The 18192-nt window shown below is 39.1% G+C and overlaps 1 protein-coding gene across 4 annotated transcripts in view; it reads right to left on the bottom strand.

Annotated features, from left to right (window-relative positions):
* smap1 (small ArfGAP 1) overlaps window positions 1-18192 on the bottom strand; it is a 155412-nt gene that overhangs the window by 89819 nt on the left and 47401 nt on the right. For 2 of the 4 annotated variants that reach the window (XM_022684709.2, XM_022684708.2), the window contains exons 4-5: window positions 11504-11579; window positions 1747-1818 (exon numbers count right to left, since the gene is read on the bottom strand). In XM_022684709.2, the coding sequence (XP_022540430.2) occupies window positions 1747-1818; window positions 11504-11579 (148 nt within the window). The remainder of the gene's footprint in view (window positions 1-1746; window positions 1819-11503; window positions 11580-18192) is intronic. The other 2 variants (XM_022684711.2, XM_022684710.2) reach the window with 1 other exon arrangement.

Below are 18192 nucleotides of genomic sequence, written 5' to 3'. Positions count from 1 at the left end.
TCAAACAAAGTTGTCAAATGGGACTATGGTTTGGTAATTTTATTCCACCCCGAGTGACACTAAAAAAATTACTTAGGGAATTAAAAAGTGTTTATGAAAAAATAAATAATAATAAATCTACTTAAAGACAGGCTAATTTAAAAAAAAAAAAAAAAAAAAAAAAAAAAACATTACTACTGTTCCTAATAACTTCCCATAACATAAGAGTTAAACAAAACTCTTCAAACTAGGGCTGAATATTGTTCAAAATGTTCAGACAGTGCCACCAACTCTGATAATCTTGGATTTAAAGCTAAATCTTGAACATACTAAATTGTTCATAATTCAGTGAGCCAATCACAATCTTGAATTTATAGCAAGGTCGATTATATTGGCCACTAATGCTGATGAAGACTACTTAAATAACAGTTATCTGATGCTAAATTCCAATTGTAATATGTAATTTGATACTAATTTTGAGTCTTAGATATGTGCAATATCCAGCCCAAAACCAAACAATGGCTGAATAATTTAAAGGTCTTCCTCCACTAAAATCCACTTTTTCTTGTTCTTTTTAAAATACTATAGGTCTCTCTGAGTTAATCAGGAGAATCTCTCGCTATCTTTAAGAAACTCCTGAAGACAGAGCTCTTCAAAGAGCACTTACTCTCTTAACACCTCTAACACACTAACTACTTCTAACCTCATTTCCTTCTTCCCCTCCTTCACTCCTCTATCCTATTATTTCCCTTTGAACTCCTTTAGGCCCTGTCTAAAGACGTTTTCACCTTTAACTTCTATTACTTTTTTTTATGTACTTCACTACTGTAAGTCGCTTTGGACAAAAGTGTCTACCAAATGTAATGTAATGTAATGTAATGTAATATGCATGCTGCACATGAAACTGTTCTTCAACCTCCCTTGTTTGCACTAGCTAAGAAAAAAGAAAATCCTCATAAATACGAGTCAATCAGAAAAAGTCTAATTCTGAGTCTATGTCAACCCCTGTGTTCATGGCCTTGCCCACCTCGGCTCGGAACCGCCCACAGGCAGAGCTGAACCTGGGCTACAGCAGAGCAGACACTGCCTCGTTAACTAAGGAGGAGCTTATATGTCTGTTTACAATAGCTAGTTAACGCTATCTATTTTGTATTCTATAAATAATAAGTAAATATAGGTTTAAATCGGATCTCGGATTCCGCGTTTTAACAAGACCTTAAATATACACTAGGGAAGCACAACTTGACAGAACACAGTTCAAAGCGGGAGGCGATTCCTTTGACGTGGTGAAACTGCCCAAACATCTAATCACCAAGTCTAAGGTAAGAGTTTAGTAGCGCTAGTTCAGTGCTGTTAGCCAATCAGAGGCGATATGTTTGCATGCATGAATATTTATGAGCAAGAGCCGAAATCCTGTCTTTCTTTAGAGACCTCTAATTCAGTGAAAAGAAGCCAGGCTAAATAGACAGGCTAAATCAACTTTTTTTTTTCACAAAAAAAAAACAAAAAAAAAAAAAACAAACCAAAACTGGACATTTTAAAATGAATGAATAAAACGATAGAATGAGACCTTTAACAATATATTAGAGAGAGGTACAGTACACTGCACTGCACACACAGTCTGCACACACAGTCTGCACACACAGTCCGCACACACAGTCCGCACACACAGTCCGCACACACAGTCCGCACACACAGTCCGCACACACCCCGCACACACCCCGCACACACCCCGCACACACCCCGCACACACCCCGCACACAGTACCTCCAGTTTGTTTTTCTCGGCTGCTTGCGAGGAGGGGGAGGATGCCGAGGGCAAAGCAGCATCAGAAGACTTCTGCAGAGAGCCAAGAAGAAGACAGAGAGAAACAAAGAGAGAAGAGGTGGCAGGGTCACAGGGGGCGAGGAAAATGTGTGGGAGAAAAGCGGAGACGTAATGGAGAGAATGAGGGAGGAAAAAAGTGAAAGAGATGAAGAGAGAATAGAGGCACAAGCAGTAAAAGAAACATTAGAATAATGTGCACAAAGCTGGACAAAGCTTCTACACACACAGTATATAATTACTCAGTCTATACAAGCAAACACCACACACACACACTTACACACACACACACACGTTTCTCTAAATTATCAAAGTATCTACTTGTGCAAAACAAATCTTTTCTATTTCACACAAATTACCACGTTTAAAAAAATCGTTCCTCTGTTTCTTTTCTATTGGATTTCACAGACAGATCATTTGAGAGAGGAAACATTCAGTATCCAATTCACAAATACCATACTGTCTGGTATCAGCTGGAGTTTTACTTCGTTTATATGGTCTATTTTAGATGTCACATAAATGCTGAACATTAAATGCAATTAAACTCTAAGATGAAAGAAAATTATTCTTCATTAAATGGAACCCTACATCCAACTCTAACCCAAACTCCAATTTTAACACTTTAGGGTTAGATAAAAGACTTAGAGTCAGGTGTAGGATTAGGTTCTACAGAGGATTATTTCCATTCACCTTTAATGTGAGTTAAGTTGCATTTAATAGACATTAGTTGAATGTTAATTGAACTAATATATAAGGCATCTTTCCAAATAAAGTGTTATCAGGGTTAGGGTGGAATATTGGCAAGAACTTATGAATTATGAGTCAACATCTCAATAACTTACAATAGTGTAAACAAGACAATGCACTGAAAATTTCCACTGCATAACATCACAATTATATAAATAAAATCTGATGAAAACAAAAGTTGAGATCTAGCGACATCACAAAAAACACTGTCTTCTAGGTATTAAAATAAAACAGGCTCTTTACGTTTCACACAAACAAAGCTAATAAAAATGCTCCTACTGACAGTTATTCTGCCAAGAGCAGGAATCCACAACAAAGAATATTTTCTGTTAGCTTTTAGAAACTACATGTTGTATTGTTAGAAATAACTTTTTAAGCTCTGCACAACCACTGCTGGATTCTGCATTTTTTTTACACTCGCTCCTTAACCATTGAAAACTCTGCCAGTTTGCAAGCAATTACATAACAGAGACATCCTTAAGGTAAAATAAAGGTCACAGAGCATCAAGAGTTAAAGGTTTCTGTTTTGTTAGGAAAACAGATCTAGGTTATTCTGCCACAAGCAAAATGTCACAAGAAGGCTCCTTTAGGGAACTAGATGTGGAACTGTACCAAAATACAAATTTTCCTACCTTTAGGAAACCAGTACTGCTCTAAATAATGACTGTTGGTATCTATAAATAATTAGATTTAGCACTGCAACAGTTTTTAGTACATTTTTAAAACCAATAACAGTCTTTGTAATGTCATATGTTTCATTATAACATAAGTAATGCCCTGCTAAGTGCAGTTCAGTCACTGACCTAGTTTTAGAGTCTCTATAAAACGTGAAATCCACCGGAGATCCTATGTAAACCTATGTAAACACATGGAGAGGGGTAGTAAAAGAAAAGAAATCCACCCTGGGGTTGGTTGAGCCAGAAATAGTCCTCCCAGGAAATATTTCTGGTACCTTTATGAGGTATGAGGTATATGAGGTATTTCTCATTTCTCAACTATTTTCTGGAAAAACCGGCGACAAAAAACAGTTGCTATACAGAACATACTTTGATATTTGGTGCTTTTGAAAAGTAGATGTAACAAGACCCCACTGTGCACTGTGCGAGTGCCTGTTGGTTTCTTGCAGAACTATAAATGATAAATTCCTCAAATACTTATGAGGAACTAGATACTGAAACAGTACTGCCCCAAACAACATTTTGCAACCCTTAGAGCAGTGGTTCTTAAACTTTTTGGACCACACAGAAACTTATCTTTTGGAGTTCCACAGAATTCGGCTGTAGAACCTATGAAACTGAAGTTAATAATTACAGCACAGAAAAACAAATATAACATTATGATAAAACTACAGGTGAAAATGTGTAGTGTGCACATTTTTATCCTGAAAGCAGAAAATTCTGAGGTCATATTTCATACCACAGTTTAAGAACATAAACCCTTTTTGTGCCTCTATTTTTAAGTGTACAGGAGCTGCTATGGATACTAATCAACCTTTCTCTCTCTCCCTCTCTGTGTGACTGTGTCTCTTTCATTCTGGTTGGCTGTTTGTTTGGGGTGTCTTCCTGCAGTGTTCCTGGGCCAGATAAATGGCCTGCTCTTCTCACAGAGCCCCACAAAGAGCCTTTCTGAAGGGTGCGGGGAACAGAGGAGCACGGAAAGGAGTGGGGCAAGACTTGGGGGGAGAGCCAAGCATCTCCCTCACCTCCACATGGTCACCCAGGTGACGAGCAGTCTCGCATTTAGAGAAAAAAAAAAGAGCTGAGAAAGATAGAGAGAGAGAGAGAGAGAGATAGAGAGAGAGAGCAGGAAACAGACAAACGAGGAGAGAAAGGAAGCACAGTCAGTCAAACTAAAACGGCTGAGAAAGAAAGAAGTGAAGGCCGAGACGGACGTAAGGAGCGGAGAAAGGGGAGGAGGAGAGCGGAGAAGAAAGAGCTGTGTAGGGAAAGAGAGGGACAGAAAGAAAGATGACCCTTTCTTCTTTGTCTCAATAGCGAAGTGCCGCTGTCAGCAGCATGGGTCCGCAGAGACCGAGTAAAACAAGAAGGTCCATTATGGCCCAGGTTAGTGGGGAGCTGTCCAGACTGCGCCATTACTTGCTGATGGATCCTCTTCATAATCCTCCTTTATGGGGTTAGCATCAGCGCTACTTTGCTGCACAGGCATGGATTCATTAAAGAGCCGATAACCAATATTCTGCGAGACCCTTTTCCCCCTCCCCCCCTTCTACACCTTTAATAAGCCCGGCGTCCGGGGAAATAAGCAGGAAACTGCAGACTTGGAGAGATGGAGGCAGCCTATCAATACGCAGGGACAGCTTTCATCAGAGAGTCGTGGAGCTAGAAGCATATCTCCATCTCCATCTTAATGCAATCCGCACAGCAGCAAAAGGCATCAGGTAATTAGGCTCCCGTCCTCGGAGAAGAGCTAAGCATGGCTGTGTGGGGGGCCTGAGGGGTTTGCCTCTCTGCTACAGTGAGTAATAGAGAGCTTACATGTCAGTTAAAAAAAAAAAAAGCAAAGGGCTAAAAACGAGGCACATGAGAGTGGAATAAGAGGGTCTGGTCAGTTAGTCTATGAGAAAGAAGGGGAATCAAATAAAATAAACTAGAACAAAGGACAAATGTATCTCCACACACTACATATAAAATCATGTAGGCTCTATTTGATGCTCTCGCTGCAAAAAAAAACATTTTTCTAGACCAAATTTCAAACACACTGCGTCTGCACAAAAAAAAAAATCAGTCCCTTTGTAAATTCATGGCAAAACGATGGTCACCCACTGAACACCATTTTTATGGATCAAAGAAGAAGTTTTAGTGTCCTGTCCTTAGGTCCCTGTCACAGAGCTGCTCTACACATAGATTTAGGAGATCCTTTAACCTAAGAGCCATCAGACTCTTCAATTCCTCCCAGTGGAACCAGAAGAGAGAGGGCGACAGATGAGAAATGAGTCCCATATGTTTTTAAATCACAGCCTATTTTTACCTGTACTATAATCCCTCACTGAACAAACATGTACATCTGCAATCTAGGACACTTTCATTTACACTCATGAAAAGTTTCTTATTTACATTTAATGACTGTTTATTAACATGTTTTTCAATTTATACATTAACATTACCATTGTACACTAAATACGGATTATGCATCATTTGAGATGCGACCGACAGTCTCTTTCCACCTAATGATTTTGGTTAGTAGAACATTTTCTGAACGTTACGGTTCACTTTCTTAGAACGTTCAATCAGTCAGGTTTTCTAGATGTTCTTAGAATATTTTTTATAAAAACCTTCTAAAAGATTACTTTTAATATTTCTATAATGTTATTATTTGTCTAGATGGGAACTTGCATAGCAGACTGAACAAACTCTAAAACTTAGCAACTTAGCACTAAGCCACTTTTCTATGTTTAGCTCTTTCAGTGGCCCACTTAGCACTTAAAGAGCGGCCCAACAAGAGAGATGCTCCAAAATTACTATAGTACTGGGCGATATGACCTGAAATTACTACGATTAAATAAACATTTTACCTCGATAATGACTAATGAATGATTAAATGATTTCAAATAAAAGCTTAGCAGTGGATGTGGTCAACCTTATTTGTACAAGAATATGTAAATAAGTTATACTGGTCACGATAATTAAGTTATCGACTTGCCGAACAAAATATGAACATAAAGAAGGTAACTTCTTTATTAACTGACTTTTTTTAAAGGAAGTAACTGTATTATTATTATATGCCATCACTTTATCTTTTAAAAAAATAGTATTAATATCACAATTATATGGTTTAATCATAAGCAATTCTGGCACAAAAAAATAATAATGACAGGAATTAAATATACAGTAGAAATGTTCACCCTGTCTTTATTCTGATATGTTTATGATATATTTATTACCTATAAGAATCGTTTTGTATCATTTTTCACAAACTGGAAAAAGGATGAAGGCTGCAAAGTAGAGAAAAACAAATTGAAAACATAAAAACAAATAAAAGAAGGATGAGGGTGCTGACGTTTAATATCCTGGGACATTAATTTTCAGAGGCTACGCTTCTATGCTGTATGCTTCACATGTAATCATTCAAACAGCAGCAGCAGCAAACCAACAGGGAGAGAACATGACATCACTGCAGTGACTTACACTAAAGCTTTTAATATAAGACCCTATTTATTCTCCTACAAAATAAAACAACACTTATTCCCCACTGCACAGCTCTATACACACACTCGCCTACTGGAGGATGGAGAGAGAGAGGTTGAATGAAGGTGAAGGAGAGAGGGGTACGGAGAGAGAGAGAGAGAGAGAGAGAGAGAGAGAGAGAGAGAGGGGTAAAGAGAGGTAAGAGGGGCACAGTAATGCAGTAGCACCTGGCAGCGCTGCATGGCTGCTCTCTATCTGGTGCAGACACAGGCGTGCACCACACCAGGCCTTGCTTTTGTTATTCCAGTCCAAAGGACAGAGGCTTCCTCTCACGAGGCTCCATTTCACGCTTGCTGTTCATGCCCTAATCACATCACCACTGTGACATGACGGGGAGAGCCTGTGGAGGGCCTCTGGGGCACAATGTGCCAACAGCTAACAGCCCCAAACCATTTTGGGCATTCTCAAATATAAACCAGGTCCACAGGCTTAGAATAATTCTGAAGAGTCAGTGTAACAGACGAGCTCTGCCAAGCTGGACTGGATTAAAAATAAGACACCCCTAAAAAAATATATCATGCGCAGCCAATCAGGGTGCTGCAAATAGAGGTGCTTGACCAGCTCAATTCCCATGGGGTCCATAGACTCTTATACAAGGTAAGGTAAGCTTGGTTTAGTTTAGTTCAGGCATGCTGAGAAGATGGATTTCCAAAAAATAAAGAAAAAATATAAATACATACAGCTCTGAAAAAAATTTAATAAGAGACCACTTAAAAATTATGAGTTTCTTTGATTTTACCAAACTGAAAATCTCTGGAATATAATCAAGAGGAAGATGGATTATCAAGCCACCAAACCAAGCTGAACTGCTTAAATTTTTGCACCAGGAGTGGAATAGTGATCCAAAAGCAGTGTGCAAGACTGGTGGAGGAGAACATGCCAAGATGCATGAAAAGTGTGATTAAAACCAGGGTTATTCCACCAAATATTGATTAAAACTTTTTTTCTTTGCATTATTATATTATATTATATGCTCTGTATCTATTTTGTTATTTAATCCATTTCTCATTTTCTGCAAATAAATGCTCTAAACAACAATATTTTGTATTTGGAATTTGGGAGAAATATTGTCAAATGGTGTGTGGTAAAGTGTAAAAATGTCAAGATAACTGCAATATGATACTCTGTTCTAAATGTTGCCAACTGACACTTTCATCACACATGTTCATATGCTTCACATATTACATTTCAGGCAGAATTAATAAATAATAGATTAATGACAAGCAATACATTCTCATGAGATCTTTATAACATACATGGATATACTTTATCATTAATAATAATTATTCAACAGATTTCTTGCTCCTGTCAAACACAATAACAGTGTTTCGGACCAGAGAACACACAGATATTTAGCATCAATTACCATCTTTTCCTGCAGATGTAGCTCCTTCACATCTCTCCGCTCAAGCTCTTTACTTCACTCTATCCCCCCCATACCACCACCTCCCCTCACAACTTCCTCTTCCACAACAGTGTAAAACCTTTAAACTGATAACGAGTTGTTTTAAATTATTGATTTGCATATGAAAGGGTCTGAAAGCGTAGGAAGACATAGAAGACCTGGAATCACAGTCTGACTGTAGGCAACACCAAACACAGACAGACAGACACACACAGACAGACACACACAGACAGACAGACACACAGACACAGACAGACAGACAGACACACAGACACTGACACACACACAGACACTGACACACACACAGACAGACACACACAGAAAGACACACACAGACAGACACACACAGACAGACACACACAGACAGACACACAGTCTCTCTCTCACACACACACACACCCAGTGTCTCACACACACACAGTGTCTCTCTCATACACACACACACACACACACACACACAAACACACAGTGTCACACACACACAATGTCACACACACACAATGTCACACACACACAATGTCACACACACACACAATGTCACACACACACACAATGTCACACACACACACAATGTCACACACACACACAATGTCACACACACACAGTGCCACACACACACAGTGCCACACACACACAGTGCCACACACACACAGTGCCACACACACACAGTGCCACACACACACACAGTGCCACACACACACAGTGCCACACACACACAGTGCCACACACACACAGTGCCACACACACACAGTGCCACACACACAGTGCCACACACACAGTGCCACACACACAGTGCCACACACACAGTGCCACACACACAGTGCCACACACACACAGTGCCACACACACACAGTGCCACACACACACAGTGCCACACACACACAGTGTCACACACACAGTGTCACACACACAGTGCCACACACACAGTGCCACACACACAGTGCCACACACACACAGTGCCACACACACACAGTGTCACACACACACAGTGTCACACACACACAGTGTCACACACACAGTGTCACACACACAGTGCCACACACACAGTGCCACACACACAGTGTCACACACACAGTGTCACACACACAGCGTCACACACACACAGCGTCACACACACACAGCGTCACACACACACAGCGTCACACACACACAGTGTCACACACACACAGACAGACTGAGACACATGCACAGAGACACGCGCAGAGACACACAGACACAGATTAGGCATACACACAAAGACATGGACATACTAAGAGACACTCAGACACAGACACTCAGATATACACACACACAGGGACAGAGACACAGACAGACATACGCAGAGATGCACAGATGCAGAGACACTCACAGAGACAATCACAGAGACACACTCAGAGACGCACACACACAGACTTCTGTGCACTCTCTGTTGAGCTTTACTCTTTACAAGCTCACACAGGGGCAGTTGATGTTTGTTTCTATAGCAATGCCAACTACAGCAGTAGAGTAAAGCAGGTCAAGGCTGCATGAATCATCTATCCGGTCTTACTGCTCTCCAGATACACGATCAGCAAGTAATCCAGCTCCCAAAAACTGTTAGCATCATGGCTAACTCAATCCAATACAGTTGAGTATGCTAGCATTGTAGCTTTTAACCTGGATAAAACTAGCCACTACAAGCACAGCTGAACTGCTCCAGTCCAGCAAAGGCTTTAACCTAGCTGTTAGCATGGAGGCTAAAATGCACCAGTACAGACCAGGCCAGCTGCTGTGTCTTCATTCACATATCCCCAATTTACTACAGTTTAGATCTCAGCAGTGTTTCAGCTGTTTTTTTTTTTTTGTTTTTTTTTTTAAATAAAGCACAATTAGTGCAGCTCATTTATTTTATATCCATCCGTCTTACAGACACAATACCAAAAATAGCCTGTTTAATTATAAGGAATAAAAAAGGGTTGGAAATGGTGGTGTAAAAATAAATTATGATTCATAAATTATTATGGTTTGGGAATAAGGTTTCACCTCAGTGACCCTACATGCAGCTGAAGCAGAGGAACAGCTGCAGACCTCCAGATGTACAATGTGTGGATGAGGACTCCGTGAACTGCAAACTGAGCGCGCGCGCGCACACACACACACACACACACACTTCTTCTGTTTTTACCTTTACCTGATGCCTCACTGAAAACCGAATCAGCGAACAGACAGTAAACCAGCTAAATTAAGCAAAGGTAAAATTAACTAGGTCTTGCAGGAGAAGTTGTAAACTACGCTCTACGTTGTTTCACTTTATCTCTCAGAAAAAGAGGATCCCTTATTGATCTGCAAGCATCTTCTGTATTAAAGACAAGGTTTTTGCACCATTTTAAAAGTCAAATTTAACGCTTTTTAATACCTTAATTAATATAATTTAAGACGTAAAAATGTAGTGATCATTTCTTTGTTAGAAAATATTTTATTGTATTGGAAAACAAAACTTTACCATTTTTTTTGTTTGTTTGTTTGAGAACCGCCGTAAAATGCAGCCTAAAATTATGTTCTTTATTACAGTCCAAATTTTACGTAAAAATGTATTACCTATCCTTAGTTCTCTCCACAGATTAGATGTTTACGGTGGGCCACTGTGATTTCTCACCAGCATTAAATGCACCGTCTGAAAATGTAATACTTACAGTTAATTTACTTTTTAAGGACTCGCAGTAACCCTGAAAGAGACATACTCAACTGCCTTGTCATATAGAGAACAGTGTCTCCATCATGGCTACTTTGCAGGTTTATCATGCTGCTTACTGCACTGTGTTACTTTAGTGAAACAGGCAGAACAATGCTTGGTAGGAACTGTTCAAACAGTTAACAATATTTTAATAGCAAAATCAGAGAAACTGATTCAGAAACTGAAGTGGTCTCAAAGTTTTCCAGAGCTCTATATTTGTGTTAATTTTAATATTTAGTTTTACAGAGCTGATGCCTTATGTTGTTTACTAAACAGTGGGTAAGGAATAATTTAAGATTCAGCCATAAAAATAAAATGATATAATTTTCATAAAGCGTTGTTTTGAGTTTTCTATAAGTTTCCACCTCATAGAGCATTAGCAAAAAGCTTAGTTTTCACTGACCAAAAATGGTGTTTTTGTGCACACAATACACTCCTCTCCAAATTCAGTGACTGAACTGCATTTCTTAGCTTGCCCAGAAGTGCATGTGAAAAATGTGTTCTTTACAGCTGGCTCAAAGCACAAAAAAACAAAATTCTGCTTTATTTATTTATTAAAATGCAGTATTTTTCCAGAACACACAATGACAAGGACACTTCACATTGCTGCTTTGAAAACATCTAATCTGTAGATGAGTGGCGAATACTTACAAAAGAGTCATTGACTGCATTTTTGTCATAGTACTTCTTCTTCTCGTACTTGTCCCTGATGAAGAACTCCACGGCTCTGAGAAGCTGTTAAGGAAAAGGACTCTGGAGGAAACTCACCTGAAACAAATTGAAAGGCACAGAGTATGCACACACACACTTACACTTATACACACACATACACACACAGTAGAAACTGTGCATCTACATTTCATCATTATTTTGACTTTGACTGTGTCAGAGAGTCAGACAGCTGAAGTAGACTTTCAGAGACTGGCCTGCTGAGACAGTCAGTTATATCACCGTCTTCTAACCACAGCTCACTCACTCTTTCTCTCTCTCCAAACAATAGCAGGAAAGTTAGCAGTCAGTTCAAAGCCCCCCTATGTTTCAAAGCTGATCAAAAACCCAGTTTGAAACCCTTACTTTGGTTTGGGGATGGTCTCCTTGCTGTGGATAGCGAGCTTTAATTGGCACCTTGCACTTGTTAGTGTGTAAACCCCTGCAGGTCTGGCCTGTCCTCTCTGTGAGCCTTTGTTCTCTATGCTCATCATTAGCTGCAGCAAAGCCTGAAATCTCTGTACCACACACTGTACCTGATACTGGCCCTGCAGAAAGAGAAGAAAACATAAAAATAAAAGAGAAAAAAATAAAGTGAAAGAGGAACAGGAAGGGTGGTAAAGGGAGACTGGATAGAAAGATTTGTTGCGACCAAAAGAAAGAGATGAAAGAAGTGTAAAGAACAAAGTACAAAGAAGCCTACAGTTCTCTTGCTCCGGCTCGCTCATCCTGCTACAGTATTGCAGTAAAAGCCACACAGAAAGAAAGAGAGAGAGAGAAAAAGAAAAAGAAAGAAATAGTGGTGATTTGGAAAAAGAAATTAAGGGTACTAGAAAGAGAGGGGGAGAGAAAGATGGAGAGAATGAGAGGAATACAGACACGAAGAGTGAACATACAAGAAAGAAATTACATAAAAAAGAAAAGGAGATGATATATTGTTAAAGAGAAAAGAAAAAAGCAAGAGAGATAAATAAAGAAGAAATAAAGGCGCGGAAAAGAAGAAAAGTACAGGCAGCAAGAAAGAAGGAGCAAGTGAGAAATAAAAGGGTGACAAAGAAGAGAGAGAGCGAGTGAGAGAAAGAGAGAGAAAACAAAAGGAAGAGAAAGAAATAGAGATTAAAAGGAAGGGGACAGGACCGAAATAGAGCGTAAGAATAAAATACAGAAGACAGAAAAAAAAGAAAGCAAAAAAAGGAAAGAAATATGAGAAGGAGAAGGAGAAATACATAAAGAAACAGGGAGATACAAGGAAAGAGCAAGAGAGACAAACTGGAGAGCAATAGAGAGCAAAGAGTAAAGAGCAAGAGAAATAAAGGGTAGAGGGGAAAAAAAAGGAAAGGGACAAAGTCAAAGAAAAGAGAAAGATAACATGTGAGAGAGAGAAGATGAAAGGAAGAGGAAGAAATAGAGATTAAAAGGAAGGGGATAAGACTGAAATAGAGCGTAAAAATAAAATACAGAAGACAGAATAAAAAAGAAAGCAAAAAAAGGAAATAAAGATAAAGAGAGAGAAGGAGAGATACATAAAGAAATAGGGAGATATAGGGAAAGAGCAGGAGAGAAAAACTGGAGAGCAATAAAGGGTAGAGGGGGGAAAAGGGTAGGGACAAAGTCAAAGAAAAGAGAAAGATAAAGTGTGAGAGAGAGAAGACGAATAAAGGGAATGAAACAGGCAGTGAGAAGTGTGTGTGTGTAATAGAGAAAGAGAGAGAGAGAGAGAGAGAGAGAGAGAGAGAGAGGTGTGAATAGAGTGAAATAATGCAGGGTCTGAAAGTCATTAGGTTTTCCTGTAGAATTGGAGCTTCTGTAATTGAACACATGTTCTTTGATGAGACTGAAGAGCCTCTTCTACATGAGGAATCTGATCACAGAACTGTGACTGGACAATACAGACATGTCCTCACATTACTCCATTATTCATACAGCATACTGTAGAGACAGGTCAACACTGACCACTGCAGACACCCAGACATCTCATCACCAGAGAGATCTGCTCTTAACCTAATTAGAATCAATAGTCAAAATATAATACAACTACTCTCTAGAATCTCAAAAAATTGGCTTATTTATACCAGCCACATTTTAAAAATGTATTATACTATTGAAGAAAAACATAGACTAACATTTAGTTTATTCAATATGGTTTCTACTTAACGACATTCTACATCTGATTGTAATTTTAAGTAAATCAATAACAGTAAGAGTAACAATGCAAGAGTGTCGCAATTAGGTTTCACATTACCCAAGCCTCATTACTCAATTAATCATGCTCTTCACTGCGCCTATTAGCTGTTGCCCCTCTGGACCATTGTCTCAGATTTTAGACTGTCTGACAGAAAGTGACTTCTATACCTAAAGCCATAAGACTGATCCACACCTCCGTAAAAATTGTCAGCAGAGTGAAGCATGAAGTGCTGTAAGATTTTGTGAGAAAACACCGAACTGACTTTAGACCTGATAAAACACAGTGGATCAACTCCAGCAGATTACATGACTTTCCAAACCATCACTGACCCTCAGTAAATTTTGCATTTTATTTGAGTGGAGAGGAACACAGTCCAAGCTGCTTGAGGTCTAGTGTGAGGTTTCCACAATCAATGGTGGTTTGGAGCTGACAACTTTAATGAAGATTTCATTTTCCAGCAGGACTTGGTATACTGCCCACACTGCAAAAAAAAAAAACAGATGGTCTTACATAATATTCTATTTTTCTTTACACTGATTTTTATTGGCTGTAAGCCATAATCATCAACAATAAAAGAAATAAACTCTTAAAATAGACCACTCTGTATGTTATACATCTATAAAATATACACAGTTTCACATTTTGAAGTTAATTACTCATGCTCAATGATATTCTAAGTTTCTGCACTTTCATGCACCTGTATAAAGAAAACACTAGCTCAAACAATATCAAGACTATTTTTTTATATATTATATTATTTAATATATTTTTTAAATTTACTATTATTATTATTTTTTTTTTTCACAATGTCGCCCAGCCTTAGTGTTCATAAACTTTCCAAAATACGGGGCATCCTTATTTTCTCTTTTCCACATAACTGTAAAGGTTTAAATGTACAGAAAAGATCCATTGGATTTAATACCGTTTATTTTGCATTTTAAATGGAGAACTAAGGACCAACAGTATAAAACAAAAAAAGCACTGCACAGGGAAGGGAGTATAAAGAGACAAAGCAAAGCAAACAGAAAAATGGACAGAATTGAGAGAACAGCAGAGCCAGAACCAAACAGAAAAAGCTGAAGTGCACCAAACTAGAGTGACAGACATGCACCGTGAGCAAAGTCATTTCTAGCTGCACAAAGATTGCTTTTCACCAAATTTCTTCTCTTTGCTCTTCCGCGCGACGCTCACATTAACGCCGCCAATTCATCCATTAATGGGATCATTAAAAGCGCGAGATGAGGAGCAGAGGAACAGAGCATGAGAGACATAGAGAGAAAGAGAGAGAAAGAGAGAGAGAGATCTGCGTTTCGGTCCGAAAAACTACACCTCTGATGAAGCAAATTCCATCAAAGGCTGTTTCTTAGGGAAGCTCACCTCCGCTATCCAGATTAATCCATTTTGACAGTTAAGAATATTGTAGTGCTGTGGTCAGCATACAAATGAAGCCATTTCCACACTCCCACCACACACTGGAGCGCAGATAAGGAGGACGCTCGCCAAGGAAATTCAATTAGAGTGCGCGAAGGTACCAAAGAGGGGAATATAGAATTAGCTGGGCTACCACACACACCCAATTAGACCAGCAGTGTGTGACAAGCTGGACAAGTAGATGTATGGCCTGAGAAGATGTGCACACTCGCACGCACACAAAAATAAATAAATAAATAAATAGATCGAAAAATGTGCAAGGGGCTTTGCTATTCCAGCTATGTAATGTACTTTCATTCAGAATTGGGCAGGTGAGTCCTGTTTAACCACTAGCCAAGGTGAAAAGGACAAGCAGGACAGCTGTGTGTCATCCAGAATTACATGCAAAATCCTGAGTAAAGCACTCGTAACTGAGCACTGCGTCTGAGAGAGAGAGAGAGAGAGAGAGAGACAGAGAGAGAGAGAGAGGGGTGTGGAGTCACTACAGGCACTCCAGGCTGGAGCTTGCCTAAGGGCACTCTTCTTCACACAGAAAAGAAAATAAGAAAAAAAAAATTTATAACAGATCAGGAAGGAGGGTGGAATCTCATAAGAGTGAGTACAGAACTTGGCATGCTGGCATGACTTGAATCAAATAACTCTAATCAGTGTACTGCAATGGCTACACGACTACATAACTCAACTAGGTGCTACATGAGGGGGGAAATCAAGCCGCACACACACACCTGAACCTCTGGACCACAGTCAGAAACACGGTTCACGTTTCTGTTACGCCTTTGTATAACACATTGTATACATCAGGTCCTGTTAGTTACTGATTCACATCCTGTCACCTTTACTTACATGGACTGTGTGTGCCTATGCCTAACTCTTAAGGTGGTCACACACTGGAGTAGGGTTGTCACAATACCAGAATTGTGACTTCAATACCAATACCAGCTGTATTATCACGATTCTCGATACCAAACAATACTTGGAAGAAGAAAAATTGTCTGAACATGAACACATTTTTGCCAAGCATGTCAGTTTCTGTCTAACTGCTGTATCAGAATTCTGAATTCGGTTTTCTCTGCTGTATATACAGGCGCTTGGTCCATGCAGACGAATCGAGCTACAGATTTATCATATTTTCTGTGTCTCTATAGCACAGATGTAATGGTTGCCTGACTGTATGAACTTGTAGGGGTGGCAGAAGTTAAGTTCTGAATAAGGAAAATAAGGAGTGAGAAGAACATTAAGTAATGTTGTGTTAATTTCAACACATTTTCAAATTCAATTGAATTCAATTTTCAAAACATTGCTTTTTACAGTTTCAAATATACCTATGGTCAATGTAAAAATTAAGCAGGCTACGTGCCTGGCATCCAATTAAGCTGCTGGCTTGCGTGTGCTTGTGTCGCTTAACTGAGTCAAATTAGTACACGTTATTGATTCGTTTGTTTAGAATACTAGGTTCACCTTAATCCTGACATCAGCTGCAGTGTGAATCTTTTTTTTTTTTACGAAGTGAATCAAATCGCGCCTACTAATTTGAATCCCTTAAAGCTAGTAACTGGCCTATATAGAGATAGTATTGAAAGCATTGACCACTAAAGAACCAAATTGTTTGTGACAACATAGTATTGCAACAGCTGGATGGTGAGCTTTGAGAGTATTCAGAGTACTGAATGCCTTGGTGCAGTTTTTTTTTTTTATTATTATTATGACATTATTACTATATGAGCTAGATGACATGAACCCACATGAAATGCAAGAATTCCAAAATTTTAGGAACTTTTCACTCAAGAGTCGTCTAGCTCAGCTTTGTACAATGTCACATCATGACCACAAGAAAATCCATTAGCGGTGATGGATAAGAAGAAGCTGGTCAACAAGATAAACCTGTTAAATAGTAATTTATCTAATGTAGTATCCACGATATGTTCTCAGCATGCTTCACCCGAATCAGTTAATGAGTTTGTTGTGAACTTGGAGTTTTCCCGTTGGTTTGGTTTGTATTGTTTTTGCAAGTGGACCAACAATCACAACTAATCATTTTCTCAAGAAGGTTATCTCTACTTATTGGTCAGACCTGTCTGGAGAGGTAGCAGGAAGGAAAGTCAAAAGTAAATACAGAAAGAAGGTTCTGTGTTATGCACTAGTGCAGAGATGCCATGCAACAGCTCTAGTAATTATCTGGACAATACAGTGGTATAAACCCTTTAGGCACCCCTAATAATGTTAATGATTTTCCTTTATAAGTCACTGGTTGCTCAGATCAGCAATTTCAATCCAGTATAGTATATAGCAGACAAACACAAAAATATTTGAGAAGTGAAATGGATTTAGGACGTATAGGATTTACAGAAACAAAATTAGGCAGGTGCATAAATTTGGGCACCCCAACAGGAAAATTACATCAATATTTAGTACAGTAGATCCTCCTTTTGCAGAAATAACAGCCTCTAAATGCTTGCTATAGCTTCCAGTGAGAGTCTGGCTTCTGGTTGAAGGTATTTTGGTCCATTCCTCTTTACAAAACATCTCCAGGTCAGTCAGGTTTGATGGTTTCCGAGCTTTAAAAATCGCACCACAGATTTCAATAATATCCAGGTCTGGTACTGAGACCTATGATTTATAAAGGAAAATCATGAAATTATCAGGGGTGCCCAAACTTTCATGCCACTGTATAAAACTGCTAAAAGGGCACCTTAAGAGCAATTTAGCCTGAACAAGCTAAATCCGCTAAAGTGCAGAGGATAGTCGTTTCTACAAATTAACTGCTCCAGAGTTGATTTGGGACCCGTGTCTGTCTGCTATATTTGTTTGCCACTTATCTGTTTCATCCTTGTCAGGATCATGATGGATCTGGAGACCAGGACAGAGCTACAGTTGGTGGCATTGGGCACACAAACACACAATTATGTATCTATTCAGGGGCAATTTAACATTGCCAATTCAGTTCACCCATTATATTATATATAGTATATTTATGAGGGGAAGGAGGGAACCGGAGTAGCCATTCAGTCATGGTATG

This window comes from Astyanax mexicanus, chromosome 7 (genome assembly GCF_023375975.1).
Source record: "Astyanax mexicanus isolate ESR-SI-001 chromosome 7, AstMex3_surface, whole genome shotgun sequence".
NCBI classification, from domain to species: Eukaryota; Metazoa; Chordata; class Actinopteri; order Characiformes; family Acestrorhamphidae; genus Astyanax; species Astyanax mexicanus.
Note: the sequence above shows the minus strand (reverse complement) of the source record. Positions and strands in the feature narration are given on the sequence as shown.